At 37.5% G+C, this 20,461-nt stretch overlaps 1 protein-coding gene across 7 annotated transcripts in view; it reads right to left on the bottom strand.

Moving 5' to 3' along the window:
• ZNF385D (zinc finger protein 385D) overlaps positions 1 to 20,461 on the bottom strand; it is a 413,504-nt gene that overhangs the window by 131,091 nt on the left and 261,952 nt on the right. For all 7 annotated transcript variants that reach the window (XM_066194563.1, XM_066194570.1, XM_066194578.1 and 4 more), the window contains one exon: positions 747 to 889. In XM_066194563.1, coding sequence (XP_066050660.1) covers positions 747 to 889 — 143 coding nt within the window. The remainder of the gene's footprint in view (positions 1 to 746; positions 890 to 20,461) is intronic.

The raw sequence follows: 20,461 nt of genomic DNA, 5'->3' as shown, positions 1-20,461 counted from the left end.
ATAAAGACAAAATTAACATAAAACCAACATAGACCTTTTTTTTTTTTAGAGCATTAATTATCTCAGACTGAAACAGGAAAATTGGAACACTGATGACATATGTCAGTAAAAAAATTAAAATACTAAAGAAGGAATGGGATTTCTATAATCATACATAGCATGACTAAGTAAAACAAAAAAGAGAGAAATTTATCCTAGCTTAAACCAAAGGCATGAGAAATAACACATCTTAACCTGAAAAAATCACCCTGGATTTTTTGCCATCAAATAAGTCATACAGCACCTAACACTGTTTTCATTCTTATTTGATTTGCCTCGATAGAGTTTTCTTCTTTAGGCTCTGTAAATTTTTACTATTTCTCAGGAAATGTCTTGGAGATGGGATGCAGCATTCCATTGCTCTGAAACTTTCCCTCTCTGAGAGTTGCAGTGAACTGTGAATTAGTGAAGCTCTGCACATCCTAAATTACTGTGGGAAATTCACAAACCCTGGGACTGAGCGTGGCCTGACACTTTACTGCATGTCACTTGGAAATACACCATTTTTTCTTTCTACATTTCTTCTGACTAACACTCAGGTAGGCTTCAGTTTATGGCCTATCAGTGTGTCTGAAAGAGCTATTCGGCCCTCAGTTAGGGAGAGGATATTCCAGATTTCATGGAGAACATAAAATGCTGCTTTGTGCCCTCTTGGAGCCTTCCATGGAAGCTGTGGCTCAGCTGGGGAGTGTTGGGAGTGTACTTACTGCATTGAAGTTGGGGAAGAGATTCACTGCTGCGGCAGTATCCAGAGGAAACGGGAGGAACGGCTTAATATCCAGCGATGGCTGCAAGGGTGGTGCAGGAGGACGCACAAGGGCTGGAAGAGCAGGGCTCTGGCATGTACCACCTACAGGTACAAAGAGACAGAGAGCACTCAGCAAGTGATGGGATTAGCAGGGCGGGGATAAAAGCCAGCATACACGCACACACACAAAATGGAACAACAAAAAAGACAATATTGGACCAAACAAATACATTTTGACTTGTCCAAAAATTACTGCATTGCTGAAGAAAAAAAGTACAGCCGATTCAGTGACTGAGTTGGTTATAGTTCTTTGCCAGAATTGCTTCAAGATTAGAACTAGTCTATCATGATTAGAACTACCTTATAAACCATTTATTTTCATGGATAATCTGGAACAATCATTCCGCATATGTCTAACTTCCCTTGAGAGCTTCAGCTAGTCTCATTCTCTTATAATTTCAGCACTTCATCCATACCCTGTTGCTCAACCCTACAAAGGCAGATTACTCAAAAAGTTAAAGCACAACTTGCTGTTCAGCTCAGCAAAAGTCATATTATTTGAAGACTTCAAATTTTTCAAATTAAATGCTCACTCAAAGAGCCAACGGCTTCTGTTTCAATGTAAACCTCACAAACAAAACATACCTTGCTGCCTCAACAGTTGATCAATACAAATCTAAACAGTTTCAGGAGCCACTGAAATACTGTTTATGGGAAGGTACTGATGAACACTTTCTGCTCTTTGCAAGGGGTGGAGCTGATTCAGATCCTGTGCAGCAGAAAGCTCCTCCCGGCTAACCACCAGCTCTGTGGGAACGTAATGCAAATGAAGAAATCCCCTTGCATACCAATAAAGCACTACCTGTTTGCAGTGGACCCTATTTTGCTTATTTGTTTACCCCTGGCCACAGCCAGCGACAAGCTGTAAGGATACAAGTTCATTCTCTGCTTTCAGAGTCTCCTATATTTTGGTTGCATTCCAAAACATCAATTCCCTGTTAATTAAAGACTATTTGGATCCTAGGAAACTGTTAAAATATGCCAGTGTTCTTCTAATCTGAGAGGCAGGCAACAGACTGTAAAAACCTGCTGGTAAGAGTCCAAGAAACACTGAAAAAAAATGAAAGGGGACTTTTACCCTACTCACTGAGCAGAGACACAGGCAGACAGATCAACAGAGGGAGAGATCTGAAATCTGTTTCTTTTTTTTCGTCTCATACATACAGACGTTTCATTAGACAAGGTGCATACACCCTTTAAGAGGGCAAGTATAAAGTAGTCACAATGATATATGAAATCTCGCCGTATTTGGCCAGCAAATCTGCTAACAAGGTTTGTCATATTATACATCTGATTGAGGGCTAAAAACACAGGACTTAATTAACCAATTGTAGAAGATCATTCAGGTTGTGCTTCTAGGTATAAAATCAGCTGGAGCCAAATTTTCAAGACTGTATTTTTTGCTACTCTCAACTCCTCTGTGAAGTGTTTCACTAAGAATCACTAGTAAATTAAAGGTAGTTGATTAGGGGTCACTACAATCTCATGATAGTTGTTAATCCCAAGAATAACTGCTATTTTTGTGGCAGTTTCTGCATTGTACCTCAATGTACGTGCATAAAAAATCACTTGCCGTCTTTGAAGGCGGTAACTGAGGATATAGGCAACAGAAAAGCAGAGTGCAAGCAGCACAGAATTATGAAGTATTTGATTGTCATTGCTTTGGCAATTGCTTCATCCCCATGACATTATTACAAAAACACTGTAAAAATAAATCTAACAGGTCAGAATGACGATAAGATAGTGTTGAACATGCCAATCATGCTACCTTGGAATAGGAAAGACCCATAAAGGTACTATTTAAAATGCTGGAAATACTTAGCTTTACTTATATAAAATTTTCACACATCATAAAAGAAAGAAGCCACTCTTGCTAAAGAAAAAAATACAGATTGCACCTGAGATTGCACAGAACGACACAGAAATTTTAAGGTGAGTACTTGCCTGGCAATAGCAAAGAATTTGAGGCTAATCAAACATTCTGTAACTCACAAATGCAAATGTGAACTGGATGAGAAACGTCACCTGTACTTGGGGACACAGCTCATTGGGTGTATTATCTCAGTGCTTTGGAGAAGAGCTCCACAGGTTTAGATTACCTAGAGCAACAGCATTGGTGTCCCAAATTCATCTAAGATACCAAGCCACAGAGGATGAAATATTTCTATTCTGTGATCCTTTCCTGTGGCATGACTCGGCACTCATGCACCTGCTGCTGCCAGCCAGTGCAATGCAAAGCCATCTGGGGACGAGAACAAGCTTTAAATGGAAAAATCCAGCCAGCTCTGCAGGACCTTGGCTGGGACTCAGAGCCTCTGGAACACAGTTTAAAATCTACCACAGTCCTGGCTACAGTGGCAGAGAAAATTAGTATGTTCAGGAGCACAGCTGCTCTCTGTTTTTTCAATAATGTCAGACATGTTCCTAAATGACAGAGCATGTGAGAGTGTCATGAAATCTGAGCCATTTTAAAAAAAGCCATTGCTTAAAAAAATTCTCTAATGTTTATGGCTGCAAAAATTATCTCCTCTTTCTGTTTAACATGCACAGAGTTGTAGTCTAGAATCTGCAACAGAAAAACTGAAGCAATGGCAACCATTTTTGTGACAGCTTACCTTGGACAACCTTTGAGAATGCCAGTGTTAACTATTTCACACCTAATCCATTAGCAGAGGGATGGAGAGGGGTAGAAGCCCACCGGGTGGAGTTCTTGAAAAGTGTACACAGATAAATTCCAAGTGTTATGGAATGTTACATTACAGTGAAGTACCATAAAATTTGCTTATGAAGGTTTTGGTGATGTGTAGGATAAGTTTCTCCATAAAGGCCTCCAGAGCATACCCTGAGCAGATGCAGCTCTGCTGATCAATGCACAATGAAGGTGAAGGTTCAATGTCAGCCTTTTTACAAGCTTTTTACCAACAAGGTTTTGATAAGACTGACCAGTAAAACTAGGAAAAAATCCCACAACACTGATAGGTTTTGTCCGCAGCCTGTGCTTGATGCTCAGTATTATTATTATTACTTGAAGTTCACACACATAAACCTTGTCTTTATGAGAAGCATGCTACAATTACTTAAAATGGCAGGATAATTAAGTGCTTTCTAATTCCAGTCTCACAAGTTAGTGATGTTAGAGTCTCATGTCGCTCTAAAGAGGAGAAGAATCAGATTCTAAATGGGAGATGATTGTTCAGACATTTGAGAATTTCATGTCAATATCTTTACCTTAATTTTCCTTGTAGGCAGACCAAGAATAATGCAACTTTGAAGCTTAATTGGCTCAGCATTTTGACCAAGTTTGAAGTAATCATTTGTTTCTTCAATTTTCAGACAATTTAAATCACAGGTAAAATAATCTCTTGGACAGAGACACTGGCTATACGTCCAAAGTAAGTGTGAGCATACAAGTTTGGGGAAAATCCTGCAACAAACCTTTGCCCCTTCCTATGTCTCATTGAGACTGTTTTTGAGAACACCTCCAACGTCAGTCAAACAGCACATTTTTGCACAGGGATGCAGTTCTGTGTATCCAACTGGGACTAGACATTTTGCCCTACCACCGGGTAATCTGGTATGAAATACAACAGCATGTTCTGGGCACTGACAGCCCACGTGCTACAAAGCCATGTGTACAACATGAGGTTCATGCTCTTGGTGACACAGCCCACTCAAGTGGGTTCTCCTGAAATCACTTGTGATATGAACTTTATCAGCACAACACCTTTCTTGCCTGAACCAAGGGAATATGACAGAAACAGATGAAGAGATGATTCCTGCCCATTGTGCCTCAAACTGTCCATTCCATAAGGAACTGACACATTTTATTTGAGTATGAATGGGAACAAATACTGATGTCGCACCTTTCCCTTGTTTCCCCTCTACCCCATTTTGCCTTAAGAGACCATGTTTCACTATGGAACTGAAAATAGATTTTAAAATGAGGATTATTCTAAAAAAAATAAACTGTGCCATTAAAAATGCTAAAGTTTTAATCTTATTTTAACTATTTTCTTTTGGTGACAATTCTTTGCAAAAAGTTAACACATTCTGGGGCAAATTTTGCTTTCAATGAAATAGCACGTACTGAAAAGAAAGTTGCCCATGTAAATTTTTGTGCCCAGTTCACCTGAAATTTTCTTTGGATCGGTGTTAGGTAAAGAGTATAAACAGTTGTAAGTACTGACCCTAAAATCTGGATTAAGAGAATCACAAGTACTGAATATGTACAAAGGAAACCAAACAAAATAGCCCTAGAGTAAAAAGACATCATAAAGTGGGGTAATTTTTTAATACAGGATAATAAAGTAAGTTTTCTTAATGTTTTTCAAGCAGGCCAAGATCCCCATTGTTCAGATTCCCGAACAAACACCTCAACAATTCGGCAACCACCTATTGTTATATTTTGTGACTTGGCTATAGAGAAAGTTATGTTACATCTTTCTCTCCATAGTCTTTCCTCAAGCACACCCTCATTCCCAATCCTTCAAGTTTAAACTTAACTGCAGATTTAGTTTCCAGAAAAAGAATTACAAGATGCATTATCAAATGGTCTCTCCAAAGGAAGAATCTACCTCAGCTTTTGCAGACACAAAAATGTAGATAATTTTTTTGCAATGCATTTGAAACTTGGAGGTATGTAAACTGGGCAGAAACTCTAAACTAATACCCCATTAATCTAAATCTTTTGCAGTTCTTCCATCACTAACTATTACCATCATAAACACTGAGTGAAAAAGCAAATCTCTGCAGAATTTTATTTTCATTCCTTCATTACTTTGCAATTTTTTCCTTCTGCCTATACACACAGTTATTTTGAATACAGCAAAGACACTAAACTAATGTAACCTTTCCCCTCCTTCCTAGAGTCTGAGTTGGTTTTGAGGATCATAAAGTGGTTTCTCTAAGATATGGATATTTCCATGTTTTATAACCCATCTCACACCTCTCTTAATATTTTCATGATAACTTGTCTGAGGTCAAAAAAACACACACATTCTGCCTTGGCAAAACCTCAGAGAACCTTTCAGCTGGTATGACTCAGTGGAGAAACTGGGAAAGTACCATGCATTTCCAACTGAAAAATTGACTTCTAGGAGGCTTTAAAAGATAACTTCAAAAGCTATCATTAATATTTTTATATAGGATATAATATAACTAATATCTAACAGTACACATGCAGTAAGCAATAAAATATATCCTAAAGAACCTGAGCCAAAAGAGGAATTTTCATAGAAAATTTTCAAGAACGCTGACTCAGGTTATTTTAAAGTATAAGAAGGAAAGGATATGTGAGAACTCATGGCATTCTTATAAATGTTAATAAGCTTACATTTGGATAACTCAATATTAGCTAGAACTTTTAATTTGTTATGAATTAAGTTTGTCATTGGGCCAAAGAAAATATATTTGGAGGGATTTTTTCAAAAAGGCAATAAAGACACAAGCATTTAAGAACAGCAGGCTACCCATGGTGAATAATGCTCTTTCATGATCTAAAATATTAGGTATCACATTTATATTTTCTGGAAATCTGATAAAAGAGGAAATTTTTAAGACATCCAAAACTGAAAGAATAAACTTCTCTGGCATCTAACAGAGAAAATATGACATGAATTGTAGATGTGGCTTTTAGAAATTAGTTTAATGTAATTCGTCATGGACCATAGGCACTAGGGTACTCCCTTTTATCACTGTATGGTAATATTCATTTTTACAACAGATACTTTTCTCAAAAACTGCTGAATCATACCTTTAAAGGTAAATTCAGTTCCATAGTAGCAGTTATCTAGCCTGGCACAGAAAAATAAGCCTCACTTAACCACCACACTACTTATTTGTAGTTATTGTAATAAGTGACTAAAATATGAACTCAGCATACAGAAAGTTAGCTATCATGCAACCTGAAACTTTTATGTGCATAAGGAGATAAACTTTTGATACTGAATATTTAATTTTTATTGGTTATATATGATTACATATGAACTGAAAGGAGATTAAATGCAAACAAATTACTCTGGAGAATTTATTGCTCAGAAAAATCTACTTTCTGACCATTTATAGTCTAAGAACTCAGCTTCTTATAAGGGCTTTTTATCGTTTTGAGTGGTTTGTTTCTTTTTTTAAAATTTATTTCTTTTACAAGGGGAAATGAGAATCTTAAATTGCTTTTGACTTCTGTATTGTTCACTGACTCTTTTTGGAGAGTGAATTCATCATTTAATAATCAAAAAAAATTTTAAAAATACAATAGCCACATTTAAACACAATACTTTTACACATAGTCACTCTTAGATCCAGAAAAGAAAGAAAAAACCCAACCGTAAAAAGTACTTGAAGCCCACTCGACAAGAAGAGACTTCAAAATGGGACTCCAACCACACCAGCCTCGATCCTGCTGGCTCTCCTGAGACAGCTTGAAGATCAAGTACACTGTGTGGCCATACAAGCTTTCCTTTCACAGGTTGTGCTGTTAGCAATACTAGCAGTGGCTAGTCACTTTGAAGAGGATGAATGCAACACTGTCTCAGCTGTGGAGATCTGTGAGTAATTGATTTTTCAGTTTACTGGCAAAAACAAAAAAACAGAGAAAACTGCGGGGGGAAAAACCCCACCATTGTGACAGCTGGAATTCTTTTTTCACCTAAAATGACACCCTATAGCTCCTACTTTAATATGTAACTATTTTTATTTTTTAAATATTAGCAGATTTCAAACATCCAGATCCAAACAATTCAAAATGACTCATTACAAAAATATTTTCTTCCCTTCCTTTTTTCTTCCAGATTGGCACACATCGGTACCCACTGTTTATTTATAGACAGAATTTTTCAGTACATACCCTGTTCACCTGGAAAGTTGGAATCAACTCTGTACAGTTGCTGCTTTTAAAAGTATCTCTTTTCTAGAGAAAATATTTATTCTCTGGTTCCTGCAAAGTGAGCTAGTTTAGAAAAAGAATTCTTTCTAGTATTAGTTTTAGAAGCCTGCAGCTATGCATCATATAATGTTTTTTAAAGTCTATTCTCTCACACGTAATAACATTTTGAAACATATAATATCATATATCCCAAACACATAATATCATATATCCCAATAATTTTGATTGGAAAATGTACACCCCTAGATGTAGAGAGGAGTAAATTTCTCTTTTCATTATGCAGAAACCTGCAAAAGTACTATGTGAAACTATTATGATGATGGACTGGGAAAATGCAGAGACAAATTTGCATGTGTACTCTGATACCCATTATCTCCTGTTATTATTTCCTCTACTTTGCTAAACAAGTTGAGGTTTGTGCTCCCATTTTGGTACCTTTTCCCCTTCTGTTCCTGTATCATCTGCATACCAGGAAGGTGGGCCCACCTTACAGACAGTGAAGTCCAGTTTGACTGAATGGGATTGAAGTGCTCAGCACTGTGCAGATCTCACCCACCTCAGGCCACAAGGCTAATTAATGTCAGAGCCCCCATTAAACCCACAAAGTATTACCTCTTTTGCCCCATATCTAGTAAATGCTATGGACCGCAGGAAACACTCTACTGAATGAAATACTGGCGTGTTTTGTTTTGCTTTATTTATGTAACAGCTACTGAAAAACCATGATCTGAACTCCACTACTTAACACTGTCAAGCAAGGAATTCATCTAACTCACTATGGGCCACATCTTATATAGATTTTAAATTGCACAAGGGCAGAGACTTAGTTTTTTATTTTAGCAACATGACCTACCTAATTGAGCTCTACAGAATCCTTTGGGCTTTTACTGCAGTTGGTCAGACAAATTTGGATTTTTTTTCCCTCTGTTGGAAACTGTTGGATCACTGAGAGCTAAATGATCCAAAATGAATGTTCCACTTTCTGTAAAGTTCTGTCTGTTTCTAGTATAAGGAAACAACTAGAAATTGTCCAATTTGGTCAGCATGCTTATTAACACTTGCCCATATCAAGTACCAGCCATGCCAACTACAAGAGAACCAGAAAGCCCAAGATTGGATGTCATGGCTTTGGAGAAGACTCCCTCTTGAGAAGGGACCAGTTTTTAATATCTATTTGCCTTAACAAAAAAATCAAATATTAAATACCCAGCAGCCTTACTTTTTTCTCTATGCAATTCCAGTATTAATTCTCTGGACACTTCTGGTAAGAGATCCCAATTTTTCAGCTAGGAACCTAGGACAGACACAAAAAGTCTTGTTCCCAAAGCTTACACAGGAATCTCTGGCAGACAAAGGAACTGACCTCTAGGTCTCCAAATTTAGTGTTCTGAGCACTGCAATACCCTCTCCTGCTTGTTGGCTAATAGCAAACTGAACATGCTTTCACTTACAATTGAATGATCTCACAGACAATGTCAAAACTTGTTCTTCTTTCAGTGCCATAAATGCTAGAGGGAAGAGGAGTTCACCAATGAGTCTACATCTGCATTAATGATTCTATTTACTTTTGGCAAACTATGTATCCCCAGCTCCGTTTTACAGTTTCTTCCCATACTGCTCATGATTTATACTACTTTGTACTTTCTTTAATAAGAAAGTGAATCCAAGGGAGTGAAATATCTGCCTTGCACAGAGTGAGCTAGAAATGTACAGACTCATTTCTACCACCAAGCAGTAACTTCAGGTCAGAAAAGATGGCTGAGAAGGGACCTCATCAATGTAAATATGTGTTGGAAGGGAGGGTGCCAATAGGATGAAGCTGGGCTCTGTTCAGTGGTGCCAAGTAATAGGACAAGAGGCAATGGGCAGAAACTGATGCACAGGAAGTTCCAGGTGAACATGAGGAAGAACTTCTTTACTGTGTGGGTGACTGAGCACTGAACAGATTTTTCAGAGGTTGTGGAGTCTCCCCTCACCAGAGATACTCAAGAATCATCTGGATGCAGCCCTGTACCATGTGCCCTAGGATGACCCTGCTTGAGCAGGGAGATTGGACCAGATGACCCACTGTGGTCCCTTCTAATCTGACTCATTCTGTGATTCTGTATAAAAAACAAGTTTCCCTTTTCTTTTCATGATGATCTTGGCTTGTAATTCCCACATAAAGCAGCTACCCTAATGTGATTTCCAGCCTGCAGCAGAAAGATTTACTTTCAGACTCACGCTAAGGTGGGACATGTGGGTGTTTTCAGAGAAGCACTACAGCCCAATGAAGTTAGAGGAAGGGCACAGTGTTACAAATGTGCATCTCCCCAAAACTGCATGCACAGTGTCTCTCAACACCTTTCAGCCTACAAACATATTTTGTGACAGTGTTGAACTGATTTCATCATTATTTACTGACACATCGTTGATGTCTCCTAACCAGTGGGTCAGTGTGTGGTTTGTAGCCTCTACTGGACAGATACTAGATCTTATCAGATCATGTCCAGCAAAAATGTGGTTACAAACTAACACAAGGAAGAAACTGCTGAAGGCCATTAAGATACATCCCAAAGTGTGCTCCCCTGAGGTCACAGTCTCCTGGTAGATTCTAACCACAAAGGTACAAAAAACTGCCCCCATAAATAAATAAGCTAAGCAAAAATACAAGTATCAGCCAAGCATTATAAAAATCATATTAATTTTAAAGCTTTACACTTTTTGACATTTTAAAAAGTCTTTGACCTGGCATATTCTGCAGTTGGATTTTTCTGATGGTTTTATAAAGGTCATGTTTATGGTATAATGAGCACAAATTTCCAATGGTTATTAATCAGAAGAACACTGCATTGCAAACATATTTTCAAAGAATTTTTCATTTTTATGGATATATTGAATATGATGAATATATTATCAGCTTTAAAAGAGCCATTTTTCAAAGGCATGCTTGGAGAAGAAATAACTATTAACTTCTAGTGTCTTTACTTGAAAAGAAACAAGTGTATGACTGAGATGAATATGTAACTAATGTCATGAAATGGACAGACTCCTCTAGTAAACTCTATGAAGATAATTCTGTGTAGCAATGCATCTTCTATTTAGAACTAATAATTCCATTTAGCATTAATAATTCACTGGAAGGTGTTTTTACACATTTGTAACTGCACAGTGCAAAGTAAGTGGAACTTAATGACAAGTTCCTGCATGTTTCCAGGATATCACTTCACTCTTCTGCTAGCTGTCAAACCTCTGTTGCTTTACTGAATAACAGGTAGATCAACCTCAGAAAGTGATGAAGTTAGGAGAAGGATGGCAGAATCCAAGCCAAAGGAGCAAAGACAAAGCTAGCTTCACAGAGGAAGTGGAAGGGAAGAAAGGGGAGAGGTGCACTGAGAAAAAAAGTGACAGAAAGTCTATGGTTTTGCAGCTGCACTTGGTTGTTGGTCTTACAGGTAGCACACAGCGATGGACATGAAAATACCTCCAAAAACCTATGCCAGTGTTGCATAGCCTGGACCACGATTCCCTCCTGAATAAACCTCACAGACGTGCACACATAGGCCTGCCTATGTGTATGTATGTGACAAAAACACATACTTAGTGAAATAAAATCACATTTTTGATTTTTCTTCCCCTTGCCTAATGGCATAAATGCTTGCACAATACATCAGCAGTCTCAGAAGTTTCAATTCACAAAAAAAACCTCCAACACATATATGTTACAAATTACTAGGTTTATGATCTTTCATAGGTAGGCAAAAGAATAAGTGGAAAAATTAGAATGGAACCAAAACCACAGGATTTATCAATGGATAGTGACCACTGCCACAGTAGATAGAAGTATGTTTTACAGGACAGGCTCCTGGACAAAAGGAACTTTTCAGTTCATGGTGGTTTGAAAGATACTTGTTAAGATAAATTATAGTTCATATCATCATTTTTCCTGAATGCATGTAATTCTAAATTAAAAATGCTTCAAATTATTTGGCTCAGGAACTTTTTCCAACACTGAAATATCTTAACTCCAACTCGGAATTAAATACCTTAAGTTCTTAAAGAAAATTAAAACAAAACAGCAAACACAAATATCTTTCTTTCTCAGGATGCAAAGACAGGAAAAAAGCCTATTACATCACATGGCCCAATTGTCTCTAAACCCCAACCCATTACTTTTCATAAAACTTCTGCTATACTTTATTGCAACGAAACAAGTTCAGTCCTCAGGAGATACAGCTGTTTGTGCAAAAAGCAAGAGCCTGAGGCTCTGTGACTGAGAATTTCTGGAACAAGAAGTAGATGCAAACCTGAAGTTTTTCTAGCAGGCAACCCATGCTTTGTATTGAGAGGCAAAGAAAAAGCAGACAGTGCTTGGCAGTTTGCAGTCCCCAAAGAGACAGGGGAAGAGAGGGATAAAATATTTAGTTAACTGTAAAGTCTGAACCTTACTAGGACAGAATTTTATGTCATCTCAAACCACATGTGCACTGTGTCAGCCATGACTATACCCTGAATTTTCATCAGCAGGTAATTAAAAAAAATAATAAAGAACGTAAATTGTTGTAGTGGGAGAGAAAAATATCTGTATCTTCTGCTAAGTACCCAAGTACTTGAAGATTAAATTGGAGTCACTCCCCTCAGCATTAAACAACAGAGATCAGCTTACATCTTAATGGAGCTGTGCCATCAGTTGTTGCTTTCTTGCCCCACTGCAGAAAAGTCCAGGTTCAAGTTGAACACTCACACGAGACAAAAGCATGACCACTAACAAAGCTGCCTTCCAGCATGAAGAGATGAGGAATTCACCAGGAATTTGCAGATCACTCCTGACTTGCTAGGAACCTTTTTGCTGTTCTGATAAACTGGTCAGCCGTTCTTCATCTGTCTGGAAAAAGCTAGGGATGCAGTTCTGCACTGCAGGTTCCCTTGCACTTCCCTTCAGCAAGGGAACCACGAAAGGAGAGCTGATAGAGCATAAAGCCCTGAAGACAATGCTGAGGGCAAGGAGTTCACACCCAATTTGGGAGAGGAAAAAGCTGAGGGGAAAGGAGGGGAAGTAAGACTGCAGAAGGCAAAACACGACTGGAAATAAAAGAATGGGATGCAGGAAATCATTGGGAGAAATTTGAACCTTGGCCAGAATCAATTAAACTGTTGTCTTCTGGAAATTCCATATCCCGTCACAGATTTAATTTTAATAAAGTTTAAATAGGACATGTTATAGCATACTTAAATAGTAGTAATTGTGTAACTCCATTGTATCTACAAATTACATCCTTGCCAAACACTATTTAGCGCAATCACATGCTGCTCTTGTGCAATTCAAATGATTTTTTTTTCCCTTAAACAGAGATAAACACATGTCATATGAAATGCTGGAACACAGTTGACACAGAACTAGGTGTTGATTCACAGTATATCCTGGAAAGCAAATGTTTTTATTTTCATAAAATTGAAATTGTGCTTCTACAAGCATAGCTGCAATGAAGAAAAAAAAAAAATAAGAACAAAAAAAGAAAGTTAAAATTCCAAAGGACTGACTCCACTGCCCAAGAAGGGTACCTTCATTCTTACTAACAGATCCCAGCCACGACCCATCTGCAGCAGGGAAAACATAACAAAACAGACTATATTGAATTCACTTTTATAAATGTTTTCATTCTCTGTCATAAAGGACCAGTTTGAAATCATGTTTTAATAATCCTTGAATCAGGCTGTGGGTTAGCACATGCCACTGCAATTACAAAGTTACAGATAATTCATCTATTCTTCTGTGCTAATTTGGCTGATGCTTTGTTTCAAGATGCGACTGCTCGTGGACAAGAGGAGAAAACTGCAAAAATTCAACTTTTTTCTGTGTTCCAAAGCTCTGTCAGAATCTATCTTCTCTTCAGATCTACGTGGAAGCTACACTTTCACACCTAAAGTAAAAACAAATTCTTTTAAAAGTTTCAAAAATCGAAAGAAATCAAGGTCTGTATTTTAATCAAAGGCCCACACTGAAGCCTGCTCTGTAAGTCCTCAGTGCCTCAGGGGAATGTCCCAATAGTTGGGCTGTTAACTAACTGGGGACACTTGCACAATGATACCATTTTGGAGCAGTTTAGATTTGTGTAAATGTGTATTCACTTCACGGAGAAATTTAGCTTGTGTTTCCAGCAGCCCACAAAAACCCCTTGACCTCAGGGCTAGTGTTTTTCTGGGGAGGTGAATAGATTCTTTTAGAGTGGAGAAGTTCTAACAAAATGGCTATTTATAAAAAAGGACTATGAAAACTTAAATTTTGGCAAGCTTACACCTGATGGAGCTGATTTAGGCAAATGCTCTGAGAGCTGGAATATGTGGCGGTTATTAGGTTGACTGTCCTTCTCTTGACACTTGTGAAAATGCTGGCAGGTCTGTTTTTCAAATCTCTACTTAAAATATGCCTATAATTTAAAAAAAAACAAATAAGTTTTCCAAGTAAAATTATCTCCTGTCATTCTCTATAGGTGGGGGGAAAGCACTACTGCTTTTGCAGACAAGACACAAAGGACAAAGGAAATTTTTGTCCTATTTTCCAGAAACACAGGCATGTCAAGCCCAATTTATCTAATCCATGACATGTTGGATGCTCCAGGCTGCATCTACATAAATAGATAAAGGCTTGTCCTCCACAGATTTAATGAATGGGAATCCCTGCCCCTAGCTAATATAAATCATTCTTGGTGGTGGATAATTCTATTGATTACAATCCAGTTACATTTACACGAGTACACACAAGAATTTTCTGTAAAGCAGCACAAACTGTGGGCTAAAAAGTGCAAACCTAATAACATGCACATATTTCTTTAAGCTGTATGAAGTCATGATTTTTCAGTTTTTTCCATATCCTATCCTGGTGTTCCTTAAGTGTGTTTTACTATCACGTGACATAAAATTATTCCATGAAAAATCAACATGTGATTATTCAGTCTACTCAGAGCTTTTTCCTCATGCAAAAAGCAAAGGAATTTTTATACGTTCTGACATATATTTTGCTGTAAGGTTTTCTGAGTTGACCACACAGATTGTAGCTGTAAAAAGAAGGCTCAGACCAGTATTCTCTGTACCGCGGTTACCATTTGATATGGGCAAAATTCTAAAAGGAAAAGAAACCCAACAAACCAACCAACCAAAAACTCCACAAGGAAAACCACTCCCTTCAGGGATATGAAAGGTGGCGAGGAGTATGGCTTGCATACCAATGCGCAGATTTCACTGCTGGGTAGGGCTACCAAGGCATGGTTGAAGGGACAAATACTATTTATCTGCATTTTTACATAGGCCAGAATCAGCCTGAAACCCTCTCTAAAGAAAAAGAAATATCATAAACTCTCAAGTAATAGTACCTTTCCCGGACTGCCCTTCAGTCAGCCTGGCTATATTCTGGTCCTCTATCAAGCCATCTTAAAATTTTATAGCCCCTGTTCCAGGAACCAAACACAGAAAAATGCTATAAAACATTTAAATAACTTTTTAAAGAGAGCCATGCTTGCTCATGAAATCTCACTACTCAAAATATTTACTTCTAGCCCTATATAATTATTAAAATTTCACTTTATGTGTATAAAAATCAAATTAGGCATTTACGGATTTTGCCCTTATAGTTATTAATGGTCTATAATTCAGCATTTCTTGAACTAAGTCTAAATATATATTGAAACAGGCCTAGTATAAAAGCAACCCACCCCAAACATTTCTGTTTGTTGTAGTCAAAAATGACTATTTTTCATCTACCTCCTTCCAAAGGTGTTCAAAAAATCAAGACTTGGGCATAAAGCACTAGAACATACCCCACAGAAAAACAAAAAAGGCTCAGTTGACATGTTTTATTTTATTTTTAAGGCTTTCTCTGTTGGAAAGGCAAAATAAAGTGGAAGACATAACTTTGATTCTGTTGCATTACACAGTTACTTGAAAAATACTAAAAGAAATGTGGGTTTTTCTACCAAGCCTTGTAACCACGATTAAATAGAATACCGTACCAAGAAGAGAAAAATTCCAGTGCGCACTTTTCTGATCATCCACGTAGATCAGAAGGATCAGGATCTTGCAGCTTCACAATTTTAAGTCTATCCATTATAATTCCAGATGTTATTGAGTATGCTACATGTATATATATATTTACTCTTGTTTGTGTTAAGTCATTGCATTGCTTTGCTTCAATTATATGGAATGAAGACCTAATCAAATTCAACTTCTTTTGCATCATAACATTTGACACATTTCTAATATTTTTATTACTTTTTCACATTAAAATAGAAAAGTAATGCCTCAATTTAGTCAACAGACTTTTATCTAATTGAGTTTTGTGTCAAGTGTTTCAGGTATTTCTCAACATAGTTTTATGACTCGAGATGAGCAAGTCACCCCCTCTACAAAAACTAAAACCTTTGAATTTTAATGAAGTTGGGATATTCATCTGATCAGAAGAACCTTACAAAACCTAAGAAGCAAGGTGGACAATGCAGAGCATTGACAGAGCAAACAGCATTTAACAGAACCATGTGCTGACAAGCTAGATCCCTCCTCCCATCCTCCCACTCTGCTGCTAAGGAGTGAAGGGAGCCTCACACACTGTAATCATCTTTCCTTTCTATAAGAGGTAATCCTACAATACATTTCCAAGAATGAAATTATACTAAACCAGTGAAGTGAGCCAACCAATTCTCAGATTGCTATAGAAATGCAAGGACTTGCTAAGCCACAGACAAACCTCAATGCTACAAATACTTTTGCACATATTTAACTGCTCCAATCCCTCACCTCAGTGAAACAACGTTACAAAAGTTAATTATTTTTTAATTCAGAAGTGCACACAGGAGTGGGGTCCATCTCTTCTTCACATGATTACATCTGACTAAACATTTGAAATGTTACATAACAATGAGTTTTAAACAAAGAACTCTGCTATTCTACTAAAAAGGAATTAAAAATTTACCAAGGGTGCTGAATTTGAAGGATGAATCAAAACACCAAATACTCAACCCACATCACTATATACAAGAGAATTTGCTTGTATAATCGAGAATTTGTCACTGTTTTCTTTAAAACAAAACAAACCCACGAAGTACCAAGATACAGAAGAGAAATGCATGATGAAACTATAAACATCTGATGAAAATTAAGACACTCTAAGTATATTGCCAAAGATGCAAGATGTCCATCTCGTCTTTCTGACATTATTTAAAAAAAAGTCAGAAAGATTCCTGTGACAAGAACACACTTCCTATATCTAGAAATGGCACTAAAAACTCCCATAATCTCAATAAAAAAGGACAGTGTGTTGAGAAGAAGCTGCCCATGTCTCTATATGATTCCAGTGGCTTAAGGAGAGTTACACTGCGTACTCGTTTGAGCTGAAATACTAAAGGACAATTATTGCAGCACACTGAATCTGCTTAATTAGAGGTATCAATTCAAGTAATGAGGCAATTTTGCATGCAAGCCTCTAAGAAACCTGAAACCAAACACAGCTTGCTTGTATAAGGGTTGCATTCCAGAGCTTAAGCTCAAGCCAGTTTTACAGATCTGGAGTTGCAACTAAACATAAATCACCTGATTCACAGCAGAATGTTTTGGGTGTGTTAACCTGAAACGCTGAGAAAATTTCAGCAATGTTGGCCAAACCATGACAAAATTCAAGATCTGCACAAACTTCCTCAGCCTTAAACCACTGATGCTGGCACAGTTCTACTGTCTACATATCTGCATCAGGCTGGGACCTTACGGCTTCTGCTTGTCTGAAGTTGAACACAGAATAGATGTACCGTCACAAACCTGCTGCCTTTGTTTCTACTTTACAGAAAGACTTGATTTATTATCTAAGAAAAGACTCCCCAAACCTGTATTTCTGGCTATTCTGTTTCACTTGGATGGACTTGGGCAGTATATGTGGTTTCCTTGTCTAAATATAGATAAAATTTAAATGGGGAGTGATAGGATTTCTTTATTGCACTCTTCAGACAGCTAAATTATACTTAAAATACACTGACAAAACCTAGAGCACAGACAGCTGTTTCACGTTGCTATGTAGTTCTGTTGCTATCACATGGCAAAAAAATTTACATTTTATTTCTCACTTAACTGACCATTTAAGTTCACAGAAAGCATCAAATGACCCAGGTGTTCAGCTACATGAGTATTTAGAGTTCCAAAAGTTGCGAAAGGAAAATAAATCTCTGTGTCCAAGGTCAAGCACCAACGGTATTAAAAGAACTCTCATTAAGTTCTTAAAGTTGCATGTAGAATAACATTGCAACAGGGATACAAAATAAAGCAATGCAGAGTTATTCATTAGGTTGCTACAACCGGCCACTTTTCAACATATTTTTGCAGAGCATTGCAAAAACCAGGGCTGGTCTTGCTACTAAATTGACCAAGACTGGTGGAAGCCCAAGAACAGCATAAAAAGTCAGTGTAATTCAGTGTCTGATAACCTGAAGTACATAGACCACTTGCTGAGAATTAGGTTCCCACCAAATATCCTTTTCTTGCATTTATAAGACCCTTCAGTGTCTCCCTACAACTTCATCTGCATATGTAAGCAAGTTGGTTTTAGCCCAAATTAAAAAAAAAAATTAAATTAAAAAAAATACAACTATAATACTCCTTGTGTTAAGTTCACCACCTCACATGATTTCAGGATTCTTTCTGCTCATTGAAAGCTAGGAAAAGTTGGCAAGAGCTATTTCTATCACACACTGAAAAAAGCCATGTAAAGCAGTAAATGCACATATGCACCCAAGGGGACTAGAAACTCCTTCATTTTTTTTTCATGTAAATCTATTTTTGAGAATATTTTAAGTTCATGCTCTTGCTCCAGCAGCATGGGCAATGGCCTCTTATTGGACATGATTTGGGTACAAGATTTTCTTTCTTTCCCCCTAAAATTCACTATAAATTTCAAATTTGCTATATATTATAATATAATGTTATTTGGCCTTTCCAAAATGACACATTCAAAAGTCAAATCAACATCCTAATCACAAATTACAGTTTCCTTGTCACTAGAAACTATTACCCATATACAATTTCAATACATGTCCATTCAGTAGCTCCAGACACACAACTGCAAATGTCAAAATCCTGCAGACTAGAAATGAACTTCTCCCACATGCAGCTTTTTCTGGTTGAGCTACAAACCCACAGCAATGATAGCTTGATATGATTTGTGGTCAGAAACTTCAACAGAGCTGCATGAAATGATGGTCTAAGAAAAATGTTAAGCTTCCTCTGCTGGCGAGGGGGTGGGGGGGTGAGAAAGGTGGGGAAGATAAGAAACCCCATACTTTTCCTATTGCTGCTCTTCTACTTGACTAATGAGTCTGTTAACTGAAGGAGAATCACCACAAACTACTAAACCATTCACTGAATTATCTTGATCTTTTTTAATGATATTGCCAATAATGTGTGTTAATGATGCAAAAAAGACATCCGAATTCAACAAGGCATTGGACTGGTTGCCCCCAGGAAACTAAATAAAACTAAAATAAAAATAGGACTGTTGTGAATTAAGAGATACTCTACGTTAACTTGTGCATAACCAGGAAAGCTTGCAAGCCATCCTACACATGCAGATGAATTTCTTGCAAATGTAAACCTCAGAGGGAATTGTTTTGGGCCTAGGAGAGTATACAGCTAAATAGTCCAGTTGACTTCAGAATGTCACATTATTCTCATTGGCATAGATGACTCGGTAAAGGAAATTAAGAAGAACAATAATGACTATACCTGTTTGCAGTAGAAAGCTGCGTCCTAAGCTTATAGAAAAGAGGTTTGTGGTTTTAAAACATTTCCTGGGGAAAACAAAAAAAAAATTAACTATCATTGCCTGTTGATTCCTGAGCCTTTCTATGGAAACCATCAAAGTTGAGGTGGACATGGGAATGCTGGAGTTTTGCCCCACAGGTGTGGTGCAGATCTCCTCTAGCATGGCGAGACCTGCAGCACCACATTCCCCCCTGCAGATGCATCGTCCCCACATGAGGCCAATACAATTGAAATTATACAACCACCCAAGCTCGTATTTCCATCACACTCATTGCCTCTTCTGGCAAAGGTACAGGGAACATCTACCTAAGGAGGATCTGAAACCCAAACAGCTAAATCTTTCACTATCACTGGATCACGCTGCCTCCAGCCCAGACCTGCTGCCAAACTGGCTACCAGAGTTTGCCTACACTGCTGATGATCAGTTTTAAGATTTTAAAGAGCATTTAACTCACATTTGAAATTATTTGAGACATTAAACACAACTTCCACAAATTATTTGACAGTTACCTTAATTAGAATAGGTCTAGTTTAATATTTCTAGCACTGCTGAAACTCTGACTTTTCTGGGGGTCATGGAAGTTTCCCAAGACGTTAGGTCCAGTAAATGAAATTGAGTTCAAGCAAATCTGTTAGCACAGTCTAACACTTTACCCAGTTCATTACAAATAATAATTACTTTCTGAATCTTCCTCCTTCTCTATGAACAGATCTGACTCAGTAAAAACAGTATCAGTGAGGAAAGCTCAATTTTTTCTGAAAGATCCTTGAACTTGCAAGAGCTTTTTTCGATACCTACTAAGCAGTTGCCATACTTACATTACACCAACAGTTTTCAAAAGCTGCCCAACTTCTTTCAGGCAAACCATCAATATTACCTTAACCAATTTACTACCACAATCAGCTCCCTACATTATTTACTAGAACAGAATCTAGTAATCTACAGAGACAGAAAAAATTGC

This window comes from Chamaea fasciata, unplaced genomic scaffold (assembly GCF_029207755.1).
Source record: "Chamaea fasciata isolate MVZ Bird 193981 ecotype frontalis unplaced genomic scaffold, bChaFas1.0.hap1 SCAF_1, whole genome shotgun sequence".
Lineage (NCBI taxonomy): Eukaryota > Metazoa > Chordata > Aves > Passeriformes > Sylviidae > Chamaea > Chamaea fasciata.
This window is presented reverse-complemented; position numbering and strand designations above follow the sequence as displayed.